Consider the following 20,581-nt stretch of genomic DNA (forward strand, 5'->3'; position numbering starts at 1 on the left):
TTTAACATATTTATCTTAACTAAAACTACTTGGTTACTCACAAACTTAATCAAGTTATGATCAAGGTTTTGTGTTTAAATAATCGCTTTTAATAAATGTTTAAATAATCGCTATTATTTAAAAAATTGTAGAATTTTATAAAAAACTTCAAATATTTAAAGAAACACCACCAAAAATTTATGCACCCGAAAAACGCAGATGTCCAAAAATGTATCTGGCAAAAATGCAGATAGTCCAATTTTGTTTTACTCGGAGATTGCAGATATGCCACTTTTGTTTTTGGCGGAGATTGCAGATATGCCAAATTTGTTTTCCGCGGAGATTGCAGATAGTCCGATTTTGCGCGGAGCCATCGATTTATTGAAATTATTAAAGTTGAGTTAGCGAGTTTAGTATTTACATACATCAGATGCGCCGTCAGACGACGACGTAATTCTTTTCCGACTTTCTATTGTAATAAGAACAAAAGATTTCAAAAGGAATGGGAAAATTAATCACGTGAGCATGCGCAGCTTGTAATTTAATTTGAAGATTAATCACTGCGCATGCTCACGTTATTACTTTTCCCATTCCTTTCCCGTTCCCGTATATAAAACGGATGAGTGGAAACTCACCTTTATATACATTAGATGTCTAACTTCGATCCGAAAAGTGAAGCCGTGGAAGCCATTTCTATTTTGGGCAAAAAGCTTATCTACCTATATGACATTTTAAAAGTTAACATTAAAATAGTGAGTTCATGAGCTGCGTTCTAATAGATACATGAAATGAAAGGACATTTTTTCACAGATTTTCAGTTCTTAATTAAGAATTTTGCAAAAAGTGGTCAATCGCATTAAAACGTGAGAAGTTTACTACATCAAAGCACTCGGTTCTTTGCAGCAATTATTTTTTACTTATTTAAGTTATTATTAAACGAGTTTTCGAAGAATTTTTAATTTATTGAAAAATTTAGATGCTCTCAACATTCATTTTTACTTTCATTTCGCACGTCGGATATAGCTCTTGCCCTTATTACAAATGGCGGATGAAATTTGTAAACAAAAAAAGCGGCTTCACTTTTCGTCCAATAAAATCCCGCAAGTTAGACATCAAGTGTATATAATATATATTGGGCTAATATTTCTCATTCTGCAAAATAAAATGTGTGTGTGTTTATGTGTGTGTAACAAATATTTATATAAGTTTATATTGTATTTATTGTATTTTTTTATTTTATACTTTGATCTTGCATGATTCTGCTTTTTGTTTTGTTTTGTTTTTTATTTTAGCATCCCGGTTAAAGATTTAAATTCAAATTCTTTAATGTCATAGTTCACGTAGGTTCAATAAAAGCTGTACAAACAAACGCTGTTCCTTTTATCAAACTGGAGTTCGTAAGCAAAAATGATTTTTTTGCATTAAAATAAACTGTAGGCTTTTTTTTTCCAAAATATTTTATTTTTTCGCTTTGTTTGACTTTGTAAGTTTTGAACGCTTTACTTTTTGTTCTAAAAACTCATTTTGCTTTAATTACTGAGCAAATACTTTACGACACTTAAAAGAATTTTAGTTTACTGGATTATGGCCTACTATTTTCACGGCCGTATATCTTATATTTTTGAGGTGAAAATTAAGAGGCCTGTTTTTAATATTTTTGACACAAAAAATTGCTGAAGTATTATTTTAAATAGTGTTGTTATCGACTTCGACTATATCGACTAAAAGTCGACTAGTCGAAAGTCGAAATTAGTCGACTTTGAAAAATCGAATAGTCGATTTAAACGACTATGGGTCTCCTACTAATCGACTAAAAGATGATTTAGTCGGGTAATTATCCTAAAATCCTTATTTCAATTTTTTCACTTGATTTAATTTTATCAATCTTTAATATTGTTAAGATGCTGATCAATTAGTAAAAAGATGTTTTATAAGTAGTTTATCTTGTAAAGATAAGCTATTTATAAAGATTGAGCCATGCGTAATAATATCATTCATAGCTGTTTTTTTAATTCAACCAAAATATCTGACCATTAAACCTAATTTGCTGTATGACATTAACTTGAGGGGGATTATCCCCCAAATTTAAATATAGACAATAGAAGAAAACTTTTTAAGTAATCTAACATACAATATAATGAAAACAAAAAATTTACATTTTTTTTTTTTTTTTGGTCAACGATTGTTGCATATACCCCAAAAAACCCCTAAAATAAGCAGAAAATATGATTTGCGCCGGCCAAGATTCAGCAAAAACTATTAAGAAAGGCAAAGTGAAACTTTGGTATTGCATTTAGAATAGGTGCTTGAGTGTTTTAAATGGAACAGATTTGGAAAAAAAAAATCTGGGTCTGAGTACATGTCCGACAAAAATGGTATTATAAAAAAGGGCAATTTTTTAAAAGGTAAAACAGCTATTCTGGTTTTTTTCTTGAGATATCAAAATTCTGTTCCATTTAAAACACAGGGCTTATTAAAAGGAAGATATGCTGAAAATTTGAGACAAAAAGCTTAAGCGGTACTCTTGCAACATTGGCCGGCATATTGAAAAACCTCAAACTGAGAAAACGCTAAAAATGTAAAATTATTAAATAAAAAATCTCCAAACATACTAAATATTAGTTATAAGACTCTAATTTAAATTAAAAACCTCCTTTTTCATATAATTTGCCTTCATTTTCTAAGGTTTTATCACTTTTCTTCAATTTTTTAGCCCTTAATTTTTGACGACACAATTTATTATTTGGCTTTCCTCGATAGATTGACCGTTTAAGGTGGATTTTGTTAATAGCGTTTGAACCGTTTATTGTATAATAGCCAGGAATCATGTTAAGTTTTTCATAAATTAGGATTGACGATTTCATCCCAATATTAAAATTAGCTACAGCGTCGTAGACACTAAACTTTAGCACTGTAAGGATGACAAATTTTGTTTTTGGTATACGATTCCAAATTTTTCCATTAAAGGACTCATTCGCATTTAGTGTTTTGCCATGAAGACATTTTTTAAGCTCATCATCTTTAGTGAGGTCCTCAAAAACAGGTCTGATCTTGTATACAACCTCTAAAGGAAGGCCAGGGCCTGGCTTGTAGGTATTGGTTTTATTTACTTTGTCTCTGTTGAATTTACACCAACTACTTGCACCCGTTGGACAATGTGGGTAGTGCCAGTTGTTATCTTTCGACGATGCCACATGAAAAAGAGTTGCAAGTGCTGATGATTTCATGGTAACTATATCACCAGTATTTTGTCTAATTGCTATACCAAAAAAATTTTGCAATCGATCAATTGTTGCATCTGTCAATCTTCCACGACCACCAAAGTTGTTTGAAAGCAAGTGGGGCAACTTAAAACCGATACAGCATCTGACAAAATAGAACAGTCAATTATTCTATAACCTATCACATCTTTGTTTTGGACATAAGCATTCTTTTGTGGTGTTAAGTTCAAAATAGGTTGAAGCTCGCGAAAAGAAGAAGTCGACGTTTTGAAGATGTCTTTTTGTTTATCAACAAAAGATTCAATATTATCATTTAAAAGGTGATTTAAATTATTTAAAATTTCACTGCCACGTAACACCTTTCCATTAAAAATCCTTTTTCTTTTTACTGCTCGTTTTGTTCTTGCTTTAACTCTATCTACTTTTACCATGTTAAAAAACTTTTAAAAAATTTATTTCTCTTGCGATAAAAATTGAGCTGAAACTAAACTTGAAAACTAATTTTTCTTACTAATAGTTTTATAAATCTAACAAGAAGCTCTTTAAATCTAACAAGAACCCAAATAAGATTTTTAGTTGAGAATTTTATCTAAGTTTTCATTGCATAAGAAGTCATTTATTGAGGTGTACTACAAGACGCAAATTTATATTTTTTGAAAAAAGGCATTGTTACTACTTGAAAAATGCAAAATTTTGATACTTAGAGTAATTTTTAGACATAGCCACTACAATTTTTGAAATCCTCATATATTAATCTATCTAAAACATTAAAAAAATTTTTTTTGAATTTTTGAAATTTTTTGGGGGTGTATCCCCCTTAACTCTTAACTTACTGTATGTACCAGCACTTCATTAATGTTTCCTTTTTCTCATTATAGTAACCAGTTGATGCTTTTTAAAAGAAAATCTTAAGTAATGTGTTATGTTACTCAGTTAAGGATGTGAAAAAATTATATAAATCTGCTACCCCAAAAAAAAGCTCAGCCACCCCATCTGCCCACCTATCTACGCAACCGCTTTTTATTAAATTTTTTGTTAATTTTTTCCTTTAATTGTTGTAAAAAACGATATAAAATGCCCATTCGTGTTTTTTTTTTCTTTACTTTGTGATAATAATTTCCGTTTTATTTCGTTTGTTTATTCGATTTTAATTCATCTAATGAATTAGATGAATTACGGACTTTCACAGAGCGCGGTTTCAGTGTATGACTTTTCCGTAGGGGATAAATGAACAAAATGGCGACTTTGTTTAGGTAATTTTTAAAAGCGTTTTTTGTTGTTTTGATTTTTGCAAATGACTTGCTAGTCTAATATTAGATAATTGTTATTAAAATAAAAAGTATTAAAAAAGAATTAACACCATGAAGTGGTTTTGTTCTTCATCTTTATGCTACAATAACGTTAATACAAAAAAAGAAGATGGAACTAAAATAAAGTATTATTCACTACCAAAAAATGAAAATCTTCAAATACAATATCAAAAGATCTTAAAAACTAAAGGCATGAATTGGAAGAACGGACACATCTGTTGTGAACACTGGAGTTCAGGAAAAAAGGAACACTTAAACTCATTACCCGATGTTGTTGTCCCACAATCTCAGTATATTATTCATAAAAATAAATATAATAAATGTTTTATTCGATTTAAACGACTTAAAGAACCAACGCCTTTTGATAAACAAAAATTGAATTCGTATAAAAAAAAATTAGATATTGTTAACAACCTAATTCATCAAGATACTCCTTCTATTATTGTGCATTCATGTTGGAAATCTCCTACTAAAAGAATAATTTCAAAATATGTTCCTAAACTTAAGCGTCGTCCTTCAAAATTGCAGCTAAATTCTATGTTATCTAGTTCATTAAAAAACAATAAATCATTAAAAGAACAGCTTGAAGAAGCTAATGTAAAAATCAACCGACTAGAAAATGAAAATAAAACCTTACAAATAAAAGTAAAATTTCTCCAAAAATCTAAAAATAAATTACTAAAAGAAGTCGAAAGTAACAAAAAAATATTTTCGTTATCAACAAAATTATCATATCATAATATTATAACAGATAATAAACCTTCATCATTTAAATACCTTTGTGGTTTATCCATTGAAAAGTTTAATGTTTTATTTGATGTTACTAGTCCATATTTACATGCTATTGAATATCAAGATTGTAAAGGCACTGGTAATCGAGCTTTAGATAAAAGAACTGAATTATTTTCAGTTTTAACTATTTGTCGTCATGCATTACACTTGGGAGTTATGGCACATATGTTATCAGTTTCTGAAACCACAGTTAATAGAATTTTTATTGTATGGATAGTATTTTTAGAAACACTATTTGATGAAGTTGATCTTCATCCTGATGATGGATATTTATTAAAAAGAATGCCAGAAATATTTGTCAAGACTGGACATGGTCTAACTGATATGATTATAGACTGCACCTAATTTAAATTTCAACAAGCATCTAATTTTGATTTAAACACTCTTATGTTTTCACATTACAAAAACACGCAAACAGGAAAAGCATTGATTGGTATTTCACCTCATGGAAGTGGTCTTTTGTTCAGTGATATTTATCCAGGTTCAATATCAGATAGTGCAATAACAGAAAAAACTGGTGTGTTAAGTTGGCTAACCCCTGAACATGAATTAATGGCTGATCGAGGTTTCGCAGTCCAAGATTATTGTTCGATGAAAGGTGTTTATTTAAACCGACCAGCACAAAAAAATTTGGATAAGTTTTCACACGGGGATGTTTCAACAAATTTTAATATTGCTTCAACCAGAATTCATGTTGAACGATTTATAGGGCGTGTTAGAGATTGGTCAATTCTTAATACAGTTTGGCCTATGCAAAGACTAGACTTACTTTCATCAACATGGAAGACTTTGTGTCATATTGTTAATTTAACAATGGATCCTATTGGACCAAATCCTTAAAAATAGTATTTAAATGTATAAATTTAAAATGTTTCTTTAAAAGTAGTTTGGTAGTTTTTCAATATTGTTATTTATTACAAGGTACTAAAATTTACCATAGGAAGTTTACGTATTAATTTATTAACATGGGTACGTAATGATTTGATACTTTCGAAGCTTGGAATTCGACTAAGGTTTTCCTTTTCTAGAGTTGCAAATAACTTGTTTCCTTTATGTGGCCAATCTGATATTGGTGTGTTTGAAAAGATACTGTCCATTAAACATTTTACTACATCCCACAAAATAATGTTTTTCTGGATAAGGAAGTACTTAGCAGTTTTTGATTCAGGATGATAGGACATAAGAAAGCAGTAGTTTGATTGTGTACATACCATTTGAAGTTGCGTTTGAATAAAATAGGCAGGTGATTTAAATAAGTTTGACAATGGTTCTTTTGAATTTTCTCCTCTGATTTTTATTTCAAGTAATAAGTTTGGAGCTACCAAAGCATCAGGACTTGAACCGTATGTTTCATCTTCTGTTAAAGTAAAGAAACCACATGGTGTAGCATTAGATAAAGACTGGTTTCAAAAAAATAACAATGCTTCTTTTTCAAACTGGTGACCGCGACGGAAATTTCTAAAGCTGTTATTAAGTAAATCACTTTCATTAAGTCCTTCTTTTACAATTTTCCAATAGGATTCAAACTTTTTTTTACCATATACACCTAACAATGCAGGAAGTCGACTTCCAGTTATTTTGTTTTTTCTTATGTTTAGCCATGCGTCTGAGTTTTGCTCAACATTTTTATAATTTGCATATTCACTAGGATCATTAGGGTATATGTTCTGAATGTTAACATTTATTTCTGTTGCCTTTTCTTGTATGTGTTGCTGAATACAATTGCAAATATGTTGTGAAGATAGGAAATTGTTTTTTGTACTTGTTAAAATATTTTTATTATTTGTAGCTATTTTAGGAGTATCATTTTCTTCAGTAGATTTTGTATTAGTAGAATTTCCAAAAGTACATACTATATTATTTTTAGGAATAGTATAAATTGTTCTTTCCATTACACGATTAATATTATATTTTATTGTGGTTAACTTTTTAGTATCTGGAAAAATAAGGTTGGCATTATAAGTTTGATTTTCTTTAACATAATCATGATCCATCAAGCAACATTTTTGTGAAGCGATAATTAAGGTGGTCAAAAAGTGATGAAGACTTTACACTTGATTTAGATAAAACTTTGTAACAATGTGATTCAAAAGGAATTTGTGTATCTTTTATTTTAGACTTTATATTAAGTTTCATTTTAAGAATATCCCTTTTAAATTTTGAATTTACGGGGTCTGCAACAATAATTTTTTCCTCATGTACGATTTTATTATTATTTTTTGAACCAAAACGTGCTGAAGTAAGTTTAATTTGACAAAGTGGAACCATAGGTATTGAGCCTTTTTTACTCCGACAATGCCATTTTTGAAGTTGTTCGGTACAAGTAAGGGATAATATTTTTTCTTTTGTTTCATAAAAGTGCTTTAAAAATAACAACAATGCAAATACATGACAACATAGCCCACTGACACCAACAGGACATTCACAATAAGCTTTTTATGGAAAGTTGTTTTTAAATAAAATTACAGCAGGACGAATTTGTTCTCCATAGGATTTTTTTATAAGTCCTCTAACAAACAACGTATCAGGTAAACTAAAATCTGCTAAAGCTTTAACAGTCACAATTTTTCTGCTTGTTAAAATAATATATCCTTTTTGTTGCTGTCCCAAACTGCCTTCTCTTTTATTTGAAGTATACTTTTTAAACATAGATGAAGTTATATAAGGATACAATGAATCGTCACTAGTCCAAGGAGCAGTTAAAGGTGGGATATTTGTAGGATCCAAGAAAGTTTTAAATACAAAAATTCTTTCTGCCTTTCTTTTTAGTTTTTCAGTTAGGGATGGATACAGTTTAAATTTATTGATTCTGATATGTAACTCATTTAAAGTGCCACTTGTTGATAAGCCATGGTCTGTTAGCCATTTTATACAATCTTTTTTTTTAAGTAAAGTATCATCCATTGTATTTTATTTTCAAAAAACAGATATTAAATGTTATAATTACGGATTCATCAAGGAGGTTTAATACATAGGAGACGGCATAACGTGACTTTTTTGAAGCCAGTTTTGAAATTTGGCCGCCATCTTGGTTGACCCAAAAGAATTTCGCGGAACTTAGGATTTTATTCAAAACTTTGTTAAACCAAATCAAAATATTGCAATGATTGCAATCAAAAGATTGAATAATTAGTCAGTTTATGCTTGGTAACTTATACTATCATGTAAAGAATTATTTGCTAACTGATAGTCTTCTTCAGTTCATTTCAATAACATTCGGAATACTGAAAAAGACATTCAGATAGCTGTATTTCAACATGCTTCCAACAGAGACTGTATTTCAGATACACGAATGATTCTTGTGAAAAGAAAACCGTATGTTTGTGAGTTGAAACGAGTATATATATACATGTATATAAGATTTTTATTTAGCTTTATATGATTTATACTGAATAATAATAAAATGATAAATATTGATAAACAGATTTAAATTGACATGCCATCTTGTTCTGCTTATGGGTGTACTTCAAGAGATTGTACTGGTGGCATTATATTTTAATGTTATGTAAATGGTTGATACAGAGAGAAAGTTTTCCAAAGTTTTCTGCAAAGTATAAAAATGAAAGTTGATAAATTCATATTTTGATATTGGTGAGGTTATAAACACAGCAATAAAAATATCAAACAAACGACAAATTTTTACTACTGATCTAAAATAATGACAAAGTTATAAATAAAAAATCATATGTAGTATATTTATTGCAAAAAAAAACTCACATATAATATATTTATTTCAATAAAAAACTATTAAGTGATTTTTCTGAAATCCCCCTTCCAAAATTGACAGTGTTTTTAAATGCATGTCTTTTACTACCCTAAGTTATTCAAAAGGAAATAGCTTACAAATTTGGAATTTAACAAAAAATCTTTTTTGTGTTAAATTTCAAATTTGTAAGCTATATCCTGTTTTTTGTTAAATTTCAAATTTGTAAGCTATTTCCTGGTTTGCAAGTACTTTTCAGCATACCAGGTACTGGTATGCTGAAAAGTACTTGCAAACTAAGCACTGGTATCTTGTTCTGCCTATGGGTGTACTTCAAGAGATTGTGCTGGTGGCATTACTTTTCATAGGTACAGTAATTTTTTCTTGGAAAAATAAGAGGTTTATTGGGTTGTAATAAATACCCTTCAGCAAAACAGTTTATTGGAACATATAAAAAATTGCTGGTGCATAATGATATTCAAGATATTCTTTGTGGAAACTGTTTGCCATTGCAAATTGTACCTATTTTGACTACTTCTAGTAAATACCAAAACATTGGAAACATTGATGTTCCTTCTGTTAGTGTTTTGAATAACTCTACTAGCAGAAATAGGATTATTGAACTACTAAAAAACTCTGTTACTGATCATGATTATTTTTTAGTTCCTGATGCAAGTTGTTTGTCTACATCTTCACATAGTATTGTGGCTTGTATTGCAGGATTTGCTGTATTTAGGGGAAATTCTGGGGAATTCGCTACACTGTGAAACATGTATTTCAGCGCTAAATACAAGTAGCAAACAAGAACAATATGCATTAACTTGAAAACAAAAGGTGCATTATTGATATTTTCCTCAAAAGATGATCATGACATTTGCATTTTGTGTGAAAAGTTGTTCAGAATCAATGTAGAACACAACAGCAATTATTCATTATACTTGTCAAATGTAAGGTGCCATGCAATTTTGCAGTCAGTATATCAATTCACAAACGCTTGTTTTTATTACCACAAGAAACGTTCATACTGTGTAAAACATGGTGTCTGCTAATTTTGTGTTGACATACGACTATCTGAATGCCTGTTTCAGTATTCCATATTTTTTGGAATAAGCTGAACCAGATAATCAGTTAGCAAACAATTCATTGTAACATAATATAACCTCGAAAGTGTAACTGGCGAATTATTTATTGACTTGTTGCAATGCTTTGATTTCGTTTCATCTGTGTTTTCTCCATAGTTCTGCGCAAAATATAAAAATGTTTTGGGTCAACCAAGATGGCGGCTAACTTTCAAAACTGGCTTCAGCGCGTTTTATATAACATATATACCGTGCCGTTGTTGCGTTAAAAAAGTTAGTCGTTAAAAAAGTTTACAAATAGTTCTGCACATGCGTTACGCATGCGCAGTATGGTCAAAGGAGTGTTCGTTAGGGAATGAAATTAGACGTTAAAAAAGTTGCATTGTTTCATTAGGGTATGTAAAATAATAAAAATTAGTGTATACTTTATATTAAAAATGGCTGTCCACGTTTACTCAGTTGCTGAAATTATTTCATACTTTATGTTAAAAATGGCTGTCCATGTTTACTCAGTTGCTGAATTCATAAGCTTTACTACTGATATATGGACCAGTAGTTCAAATGAAAGCCTCATTAGCCTGACAGGTCACTGTTTAGACAATATATTTAATCAGAAAACTGTTGTACTTAGAGTAGCTCCTTTTCCTGAGAGGCATACAGCAGCAAATATTGCTGAATTGATTAAAGATATTATGGCTGAATTTAAAATATCACCTTCAAAAATTCATTTAATAGCTAGAGATAATGGTACAAATATTGTTAAGGCTATTAAAGATAGCCCATATGATAGTATGGCTTGTTTTTACACACACTGCAACTAGTAATTAATGAGTGTATTTTTGAACAAACAGTTGTCAAGAATGTCATTGCAAACTGGCATTCAATTGTTGGGCATTTTAGCCATTCTCCCCAAGCCTGCCCTAAACTTAAAGCTCTTCAAGAAGCAAACAATGTTCCTAAGCACAAACTTATTCAAAATGTTCCAACAAGGTGGAATAGTACCTGTCATATGTTAAAACTAATTTATGATCAAAGGAAACCTCTAACCAAATATGCACTTGAAAATGGTAAGCTTCCTTTATTAAATGCAAACAAATGGATGATTATTGGACAGTTTTGTGTTTTGCTAAAAGATTTCCACAAAACAAGAGTTCGCTTGAGTGAAAGAAATTCTATTGTCTCAGATATTATACCACAGATACAGTTTTTGAAACATTTTATTAATAAAGCTTTAATTGATGACAACTAATTCAATGGAGAATAGTTTCAAACAATATACTGATAACTATAACATCATCTTGTCAATATTTCTTGATCCCAGATTCAAATTAAAAATGTTCAAAAATGAAAACACCTTTTCAGCTGCTAAAAAAAGTACTGAGAACATAACCATTCAGCTTATTAAAACCCATGAAAATACAAAAAACATCAAAGTTACTGAAAATGATCGGTCTGCAGCTTGTGACATTGAAAATATTGACTCAGAACATGAAAATAATGGTACAGTACTAAATGAATAGAAAGATATAGTAGAAATGGGTTTTGACAATTGCTTTGAAGAACATGTAGGATTTAATTCTAAACAAATCAGTCAACCACAAACTTTAATTTCAAATGAAACTTTGTTAAACAAAGTTCAACACTACTCAAATGAAGACCTTATTGACAAAGAAAGCAATCTTTTGTTGTGGTGGAAATCACAGAAAACCAAAATGCGACTATTAGCAAAGCTTGCTTTAAAGTATTTAAGCTGCCCACCGTCTTCTGTGGAGAGTGAAAGACTTTTTAGTATAGGTGGAAATGTATATACTGCAAAGAGATATAGCTTAACAGGAGCTCATGGTGAAATGTTAATATTTCTGAACTATAATATGAGAATTTAAAAATATTTGATTTTGTATATATTACTATAATTAGTATAGTATAATTCTTTTAGAAGTGAGTATCTATGTTCTATTTTTTCATGAAATATAATTTATTTAGGAGTTTAAAAGCTTTGATACTATGAGGAGGTCAAATGAAAAAAAAAATGTCATGAAAATTGTATAACTTTGTAGAGTTAGAAAATTACAGGGAAAAAAAATCTGGAAAAAATAATTGAAACTCTCTTTGAGAGCTTTTGCTCAAAAATAAAAAAAGAATGCCTCCCAGTGCCTTAATCAAGATTTCAAAGCATATTCTGTTGTGGATTTGAGGGTTGCGCAAATTAAAGAGTATCGTTAGCCAGGGTAACTTTGGTCAGTTTTGGCAGTTTTTCTTAAACATCTCTGAATCTTATTAATTTTTTACAGTTTTCTCTTGTGGTAATAACATTATAGGTCTTGGCTATAGGCCTCTATATTTATTTTTTTAATTTTTTTATTACAAATATTTTTAAACTCCGAAAAGTGACCAATGTTACCCCAGGTTTTTATCATGTTTGATGAATAATACCCCTGCTATGGGGTAACATTGGTCACTTTTTGGAGTTTTAAAAAATCATCAGTCCTTAAACACTTAGAGAAACATGAAAAGAACATTTAAATGGACAAAAAATTTTGCAACTAGCTCCCTGTTATTGTGCAAAAGTCATTAAAAGTCATTTTCTAGTAGGTCATTATCGTTATCTGAGGATGATGACACTTGTTCAACTCTTGCCCTTTTCTTGTTATTCTTGGTGTTACTGTTATTCTTGGTGTTATTGTTATTCTTTGATGTGGTAGGAGTTGTGTTATTCACCAGATTTTGCGGTGTTATCGCTTTGCCAGATGTGATCTTTCTCCCTCTGGTGCGATTTGTTTTCCCATCCTGTCCACAATGTTTCACTAATAGACCTATATCTTCATTGAATACTTCCTTAACAGTACTACCGGTACCTCCTCCAATGTCTTTGTTAACCTGTGGCAAACGCTTCATGACCATTTCTTTATCGAAGGGAAATATTCCACTAGCCTTGAAGTCAGATCTCAAATTATCGATTTTCAATTGACGTTGCAGTAGAGCAAGAAGACCGAGGAACTGATTTTTTGGTATTGATTTTTTGATGCGCGTTTCTATCTTTAGCGGACGGAAAACAGCAACGTCCAGCGGTTGAAGCAAATGGGAAGCGTATATTCCGAACTGTCGACTAGCCTTTCTCACGCTTATTCTTCCAGTTAAACATTCTTTTATAGCATTGGACAACGTTTCTTGGCTGTATGATGTTGCATATGCTATTGAACCACGCTTTCGCTTATATTTCCTCGGCATTTTCACCGGCTAAGAATTCAAATTTATCAGAAGTGTCAAAAGATGCCAAAATAAACTCAATGTAGTCTACGAAGTAACTGTGCTATATTCACAAAAACTGTTGATATACCAAAATTGTTGATATAATAGTCGATATATATTGTTGGTATCTCTAACAAAATTAAAACATGTTATCTTTGTTAAATTTTAGGAATTTAAAAAAAAATCAACAATTGACCCCGGTCAACAAAGTCACCCCGGCAACCAAAGTTACCTCGGTTGACGGTACCATTTTGAATACTTTTTTAACGGGCAAACTTTTTTAATGCCGTTAGGCGTTAAAAAAGTTTTAATGATTTTGCGCATGCGCAGATTTCACATTTAATAAACTTTTTTAACGACTAACTTTTTTAACGCAACACCGTCTCCTGTGTATTAAACCTCCTTGGGATTCATTTATCCCCTATGAAGATTTCACCGAAATCTCATACGCCGAAACCACCCCTTATGAAAGTCCCTAATTAAAATTGAACAAAAAAAATGCTCTTGATTAAACAAGAGCATATGTTATTACAGTGGCGGATTTACTATAAGGCGTGGTGGAGCGTGCTGCCCCCCACCCATCCAACCACGCCCTCCTCGAACGGTCAAGCGGCGCCCCCTAAAACATTCAAAAAATAAAAAATTATAAATTCAAATTAAAAAATCAAAAAAAAATTAGGTTATTTAGTGTCTTACAGTATGTAATATGTATGATAAAAGTCAAATAAAACCACTTATAAAGTGTTTTAGCCATAAGTGCAATTTTCAGGAAAATAATTTCTGGGGCTTAAAATACCACACCCAACCCCGGTCGCCCCCTATTTACTGACTTGGCCCCCCCGCGACACTAAACCTCAATCCGCCACTGTGTTATTATAACAGTACTGCATACCACCTAGCTTTTTTGTTTACTCTCTTAAAGTTCTATTTGTTTTATAGCATCTAAAAGTATATAATATTCAAAAGCATTTAATATTTGTTTTATAGCATCTAAAGTATATAATATTCAATTATTACAGTTATATACTTTAATGTTGTTTGACAATTTTTATTCGAAATATTTGAATGAAAAATTTTATTCAAATATTTCGACTAAATCGACTTTTAGTCGACTTAGTCGATTTTAAAAATGTTTTAGTCGATTTTGGTCGACTTTGAAAAATACATTGATTTAGTCGATAGTCGAATAATTTCAAAGTCGCGACAACACTAAATTTTAAGGAAAATTAATTACCACTGTATTGCGCAGTAAGCAGAGCTGGTTTCCATCAGCGTTAGCATTATTATTTTAAAGTATTATAACGAAAGTGTTTTAGCGAAATGAATTTAATGGAAGATTTCAAATAAAGGTTGAACTTAGAGTGTGAGAATGTAGACAAATTGATGAATAATTTGAGGATTATACTTTTTAAATTTTAAATGTGATAAAACAATTATGAACTAAATTTCAAAAATTCTTCTTTTAGGAAACAAAACCGTTGAATTCTTTTTTAAAATTTATTACAAAAGTACATTACTTGCAATATAGTTTATTCTCTAATAAATCAAAAAACGGCTATTTTTATAGACACAGAAAATTGCCCTAGATAAACTTACTTTAACGACTTTTTTAACGTAAAAACCATGCTATTAACGTAATGCTTTTGTAAGCTAAAAGCAACGATATATATTTACTCGATATCAAACACACGTTTCCGCAGTGAAGCAAAGTTTTTGCCAGCCTGAAATGACGCGATTATAATTTAAAGCAAAGCAAAGATGAAGTGTTGTCAGTTTAAATAAAACGGCTACCAGCATTAAAAGCTTTAAAAACTTGCCTCACTTTTTCTTACGGAATTTTTGTGAAGTTAGACATCTAGTTAATATATATCATTGGCTAAAAGATCATTAACTTATTATTCTCAAAATGGCGAATATTAGGGTTTTTAGAGGGATTTTTTAAAACTTTGACTTCGAATTAGAGCACTTTCCGTTGATTTTCAGGTCTATGTTTTTATGAATCAGCATAAATTTCTCTATCATAATCAATCATAAAAAACAAAAATGGGGGGGGGGGGGGAGAGAAACTGCAATAGAGCCAGTTAACTTTGGTATTTTAGCAATGACTACAAACCTCCAACAAATATTACATAAATATCTTCAAATCTTTGATAAACAATATATCTTGAATAAATATATAAAAATAAACAGCAATTGCCACTTTTACATTGAACAAATATAAGTAAATAATTTAGGTTTGTGCTGCTTTTTAAAAATTAGATACTTAGTGCAGCCATTTTTTCGAACAGAAATCGGTCTCTTAACTTCCCCCTCAAAAATGTAAGATAATCGGCCGTGAATATAGTAGGCCATGACTCGAATCTTTACGAACTTTTTAAATGATAACGAATTTTTTTGAACGGTTTTTTGTAAGTAGGATGACGTCTTCAAATAACCCAGTTGTTATGGTGAACGAATTCGATGATATCAAAGGTAATTACAAATTCTCTTTTTTTTCCATTCTGAAGCATTGATTTGGTTTTCACAAACAAATCTTGTTCAATAGTTGAAAAACTTCCGCAAGATGTCTTTCAGACGCTCGCAGATAGGTTGACTTACGATTGGAAAAAACTTGCTCGATTTCTTTCGGTTGATGACGCAACAATCGTTAAAGTAGAAGAAGGATCTAAAAAAACGCGGGAACAAACTTTTCAAGTATTAAACCAATGGCGTAAGGAAAATCCGTTAAAAAAATGGCGAGACATTAAAGCCGGATTAATTTATTGCAAACGCAATGATTTGATCGGCGAATGCGAGCGAAGTAGGTTTTATTATTTAAAAAAAGTTTTTTTTGTACATTTTTACTTTTTTTTTTTTTTTTAAAGGAATTCGAATTCGAAAGAAAGATTTTGCATATTTTTTTTTTTACAAACACTCCAATTGGGAATGTTAAATGTTAATGGTAAGGTTCGTTTTCTAATAATAATAATAAAAAAAGTGTTTTTAAACACTTTTTTTTTTTTAAAACTTTTACGGTTATTAAAATAACCGTAAAAGTTTTGATGTTCAACTAAAAACGTAAGATACGATTTCCTGAAAGTACCTTTAGAGACAAAATAATGCGTTGTAAAGACTATAAATGCATCTAAAAATAATTTCAGCAATAAATCCGAAAAAAAAAAATTATTTATACAAATCTTCGATGTAAACGTTGCTAAAAATCATTAAAACATCGATTCTTAATGTTTGTGCTCTCTGAGAAAAACAGATAAAATTCACTTGAAGAGTATTCAATACGTAATTTCAAAACCCTCTTCAACGAAGTTATTGCGTAGTTAAAAACAAAATGTATTTTTATTTTAGAATTATTATCCCGAAATTCAATTTTCGGTGTCCTACCACCAACTAATACGTTCTTTTCACGTGACGATGAACTTAATCAAATTCACAAACAACTTTACGAAAAAAACGACTTGGGCAAATCAAAATTTACTGTTTTAACTGGAATGTCGGGAGTTGGAAAAACTCAGCTCGCTAGAAAATATGCCGCTAAGTACAACACGAGCTTTGATACAGTTGTGTGGTTGGATGCAACATTAGACAAAATACAAACCTCCATGATTAATCTCTGCCACATATTAGGGTTAAGTGTAAAAGATTCTCACGGCGATGCGTTCAACGTTGATGTAGTTACCGTTAAAATACATAATTACTTCGAAGGTGAAAAAACGTTGTACATTTTTGACAACGTTGATTATGAAAGCGTTAAGAACTTTGAAAAATACGTGTCTTATAAACCAAACGCATTCACCTTGGTAACATCGCAATGGAAAACTTGGTCTGACAAGGCTCATCAAATCCAAATTAATCCTTTCTCGCGTCAAGACGCGATTACCTTTATGAAAACAAACATTGACGAAAACGATGACAAACGAGTAATAGAAATAACCGAAACGCTTCAATATCATCCACTCGCCATTAATCAAGCGATTCTCTACATAAAAAACAACCGCATTACTTTGCAGGAATATTTAGATCTTTTTCAATCCTATCCCGTTGAAATACTCGAGGAAAGTATTCAAAATGAAGCTGAGACAAAGTCTGCAATAACATCAATCAACCTAGTGTTAAATAAAATAGAAACCTCTCATGAAAGTTCAGTTGAACTTTTAAACCATTTATCATATTGCGACGGTCAACACATCGCAAAGCAATTCATTCACAACCTTTTAAAATACCTGAACATAAACGAAGGTTATTTAATAAATCGCTCAGTATCATTATTAACTAGTTATTCGTTGCTTGATCGTTTCGATGGTGATAAAGACAGGTACGCGATGCACGAAATGACACAGTTGGCATGTAAATGTTATCAAAAACGCAACGAAAAAAAATTCAAAGAAAACATCGCAAATTTTTTAAAATTACAGTTGGAAGACGTGAAGGAACATGTTGACGATGGGAAGCATTTTTGTAACCATTTTATCCACATGTTTCGTACTAACAAATCAATAATGTGCGAAGCATTCAATCAACTGAGTGAAAAAATCCAAAGTTTCTTATCAAATAAAGGTTTTTTTCAAGATACAATAACCATACTTAACAATGTTCAAAATTATAATACAAACTCATATGGGACTGAAAATGAAATAACTTTATGCACTAAACATAGTAAAGCACTATGTTTGTTCAATATGGGAAAATTTGATGAAGCTTTAGAAATGAATTATCAAGTTGAAAAAATGCGAACTAATATTTTAGGAATCAATCACCCATCAACTTTGACTACAAAAAAATGTATAGCAAGCTGTTTGGATAGCATGGGAAAATATAATGAAGCTTTAGAAATTTATTACCAAGTTGAAAAATTACAAACTGATATTTTAGGAATCAATCATCCATCAACATTGGATACAAAGAATGATGTAGCAGGCTGCTTGTATCATATGGGACAATATAAAGAAGCTTTAGAAATTTATAATCAAGTTGAAAAAAAAGACGCTGATATTTTAAGAATCAATCATTCATCAAAATGGGTTACAAAAAGTAATATAGCACGTTGTTTGATAGATATGGGAAAATATGATGAAGCTTTAGAAATTTATCATCAAGTTATAAAAATGCAAAAAGATACTTTAGGAATCAGTCATCGTTCAACATTGATTTCAAAAAACAGTATGGCAAGCTGTTTACTTAATATGGGAAAATATAGTGAAGCTTTAGAAATTTACTATCAAGTTGAAAATGTGCGACGTGATGTTTTAGGAATCAATCATCCATCAACATTGGATACAAGACATGGTATAGCAAACTGTTTGCATAAATTGGGAAACTATAAAGAAGCTTTAGAAATTTATTATCAAATTGATAAAATAGGCACTAAAATTTTAGGAAACAATCATCCATCAATATGGGATACACAACTATGTATTGGAACCTGTTTGATGCAAATGGAAAAATATGAGGAGGCCTTAGAGATTTATTATCAAGTTGAAGCAAATGACCTTGTTAATTTAGGAATTGATCACCCATCATTATTGGATACAAAATTTTCTATTGCAACCTGTTTGATGAATATGGAAAGATGTAGTGAGGCCTTAGAGATTTATTACCAAGTTGAAAAATCACAAACTGATATTTTAGGTATCAGTCATCCATTAACGTTGAATACAAAAGGTTTTATAAAAATTTGTTTGATGAAGTGGTTTTTATCGATTTATTATCAAGTTAAATATTTATTGATTTTTTATCAAGTTGTAAAAAATAGACACTGATATTTTATGAATCAATCATTTTTCAACATCGTTTACAAAAAGTAATATCGCAAGCTGTTTGATGAAAATGGGAAAATATAATGAGGTCTTCGAACATTGCTTTCAAATTGAAAAAATACGAACAGATATTTTAGGAATCAATCATCCATTAAAATTGGATTCAAACCATAATATAGCAAACTGTTTGAAAGAAATGATATGAAGAGAAATGGAAAATTTATTTTGTAAACTTTTTCAGATTAATTAAACTTTTTTGAAAGACAGCATTTCTAGTTTGTTTTCGTAGATAATATTTTACACGTTTTATTTCATGTGTGTACGTAAGAAAACGTGTTATGATATTTTATGTTTAATGTTTGGCTCTTCGCAATGTCTTCGCAAATGGCGGCCCCAGGACAAAATTTGTATAGATTTTTTTTTAAAAAATCAATCCTATTTTCTATAGGCTTTTAAAACATATTGCCTATAGAAATTCAACTATCAAAAGTCTATAGAATATGCAATTGAAAGTCTATAGAAGTTTCTAAAAATAAGATCAATACTGTTTTCTATAGGCTTTTGAAAGAAATTTAACTACAGAAAGACTATAGAAGTTTCTATAGATTGTATTTTTTGAAAGTGTAAAGAAAATGTTTTCTATTATCATTTCAGATGGTCTATAGAATCGATGGAATATATTCCATCGATTATAGTCTATATTATATATTACATATATTATATACTACATATATTACCCAGTCGGCACATCTAGTTTCAATTTCGGAATTAAAACCCTTATAAACACGTTTCCGTCACGATCCAGGCGTAAACCAAGAACACGTAGATTTCACGGAAATTTTACTGGTGTTTGACACGTCTTTTATGAAGTTTCAAACACGTGTTTATTGAGGTTTTAAATACGTGTCTTATAAGGTTTCAAGCACGTATTAAATGAAGTTTCGGTTTGGAACTTAAATCTTGATCAAACACGTGTACGAGACGGGTTAAGCGTAACCAAAAATACGTAAATTTTACGTGAGTTTTACTAATTCTGTCACGTGTTTATACTAAAGTTTTAATCAAGGAAACTTTTAAAATCATTTTAATTTATTAGAATAACTTGTTCGTTTAAGATAATCATTTTCAACGTACAACTTATATTATAATAAAGAAAATAAATAATCATAATAAAGGAACATTAATGTTCCTTTCATTATTTACTACATTATATTTATAACATAATTCTACTTTTCTTTATTTTCTCCAAGCCAAAAAATTAACGTAGCTATATTTCTTCAAAAATTTTACTTCAAAAAAAAAAACATATCTATATATATATAAAGATATATGCATATATCTAAATTTAAAAAAAGGCAAATAAAAGAAAATGCATAAATTGATCAGTCTCTTGGCAGAAAGTGCTCTTTTCATTCCTTGCTTTAACTTTTCACTCAAATAAGTCTTTAACTGTTTTTCAGGAATCTTCCATGTCACTAATGACAATAAAACTGTCGAC

At 30.3% G+C, this 20,581-nt stretch overlaps 1 protein-coding gene, 1 long non-coding RNA gene and 1 pseudogene across 4 annotated transcripts; 2 read left to right on the forward strand and 1 right to left on the reverse strand.

The window, feature by feature from the left end:
- Window positions 1–615: 615 nt before the first annotated feature.
- Window positions 616–19,427, forward strand: LOC145199271 (uncharacterized). 2 transcript variants are annotated; one of them, XM_090071006.1, is made up of 4 exons: window positions 616–1,376; window positions 15,747–15,805; window positions 15,879–16,133; window positions 16,676–19,427. In XM_090071006.1, exons 2-4 carry the CDS (start codon window positions 15,751–15,753, stop codon window positions 19,084–19,086), a joined length of 2,721 nt encoding a protein of 906 aa, XP_089927132.1. In that variant the 5' UTR covers window positions 616–1,376; window positions 15,747–15,750; the 3' UTR covers window positions 19,087–19,427. The 2 variants fall into 2 exon arrangements, with proteins under 2 accessions (XP_089927132.1, XP_089927131.1); XM_090071005.1 differs by having other exon boundaries at window positions 15,750–15,805.
- LOC149880406 (uncharacterized) lies at window positions 3,228–7,762 on the forward strand (annotated as a pseudogene). Its single transcript, XR_016446488.1, has 2 exons — window positions 3,228–6,014; window positions 7,573–7,762. The product of XR_016446488.1 is annotated as an uncharacterized LOC149880406 (transcript).
- Window positions 15,415–17,133, reverse strand: LOC149880407 (uncharacterized). Its single transcript, XR_016446491.1, has 2 exons — window positions 16,926–17,133; window positions 15,415–15,998 (listed from the first exon to the last, which is right to left on the reverse strand). It is a non-coding gene; the product is annotated as an uncharacterized LOC149880407 (long non-coding RNA).
- Window positions 19,428–20,581: the final 1,154 nt, after the last annotated feature.

The sequence above is a fragment of the Hydra viridissima genome, unplaced genomic scaffold (genome assembly GCF_058129835.1).
Source record: "Hydra viridissima isolate aposymbiotic clone 2 unplaced genomic scaffold, HvirCarnegie_v1 scaffold_13, whole genome shotgun sequence".
NCBI classification, from domain to species: Eukaryota; Metazoa; Cnidaria; class Hydrozoa; order Anthoathecata; family Hydridae; genus Hydra; species Hydra viridissima.

Excerpts from the sequence above, each read along its gene's own strand:
- LOC145199271 (XM_090071006.1), top strand. The coding sequence starts at position 15,751 with ATGACGTCTTCAAATAACCCAGTTGTTATGGTGAACGAATTCGATGAT. Across the intron at positions 15,806-15,878 it reads CGAATTCGATGATATCAAAG|TTGAAAAACTTCCGCAAGAT; the intron begins GTAATTACAAAT and ends CTTGTTCAATAG. Across the intron at positions 16,134-16,675 it reads GATCGGCGAATGCGAGCGAA|AATTATTATCCCGAAATTCA; the intron begins GTAGGTTTTATT and ends TTTTTATTTTAG.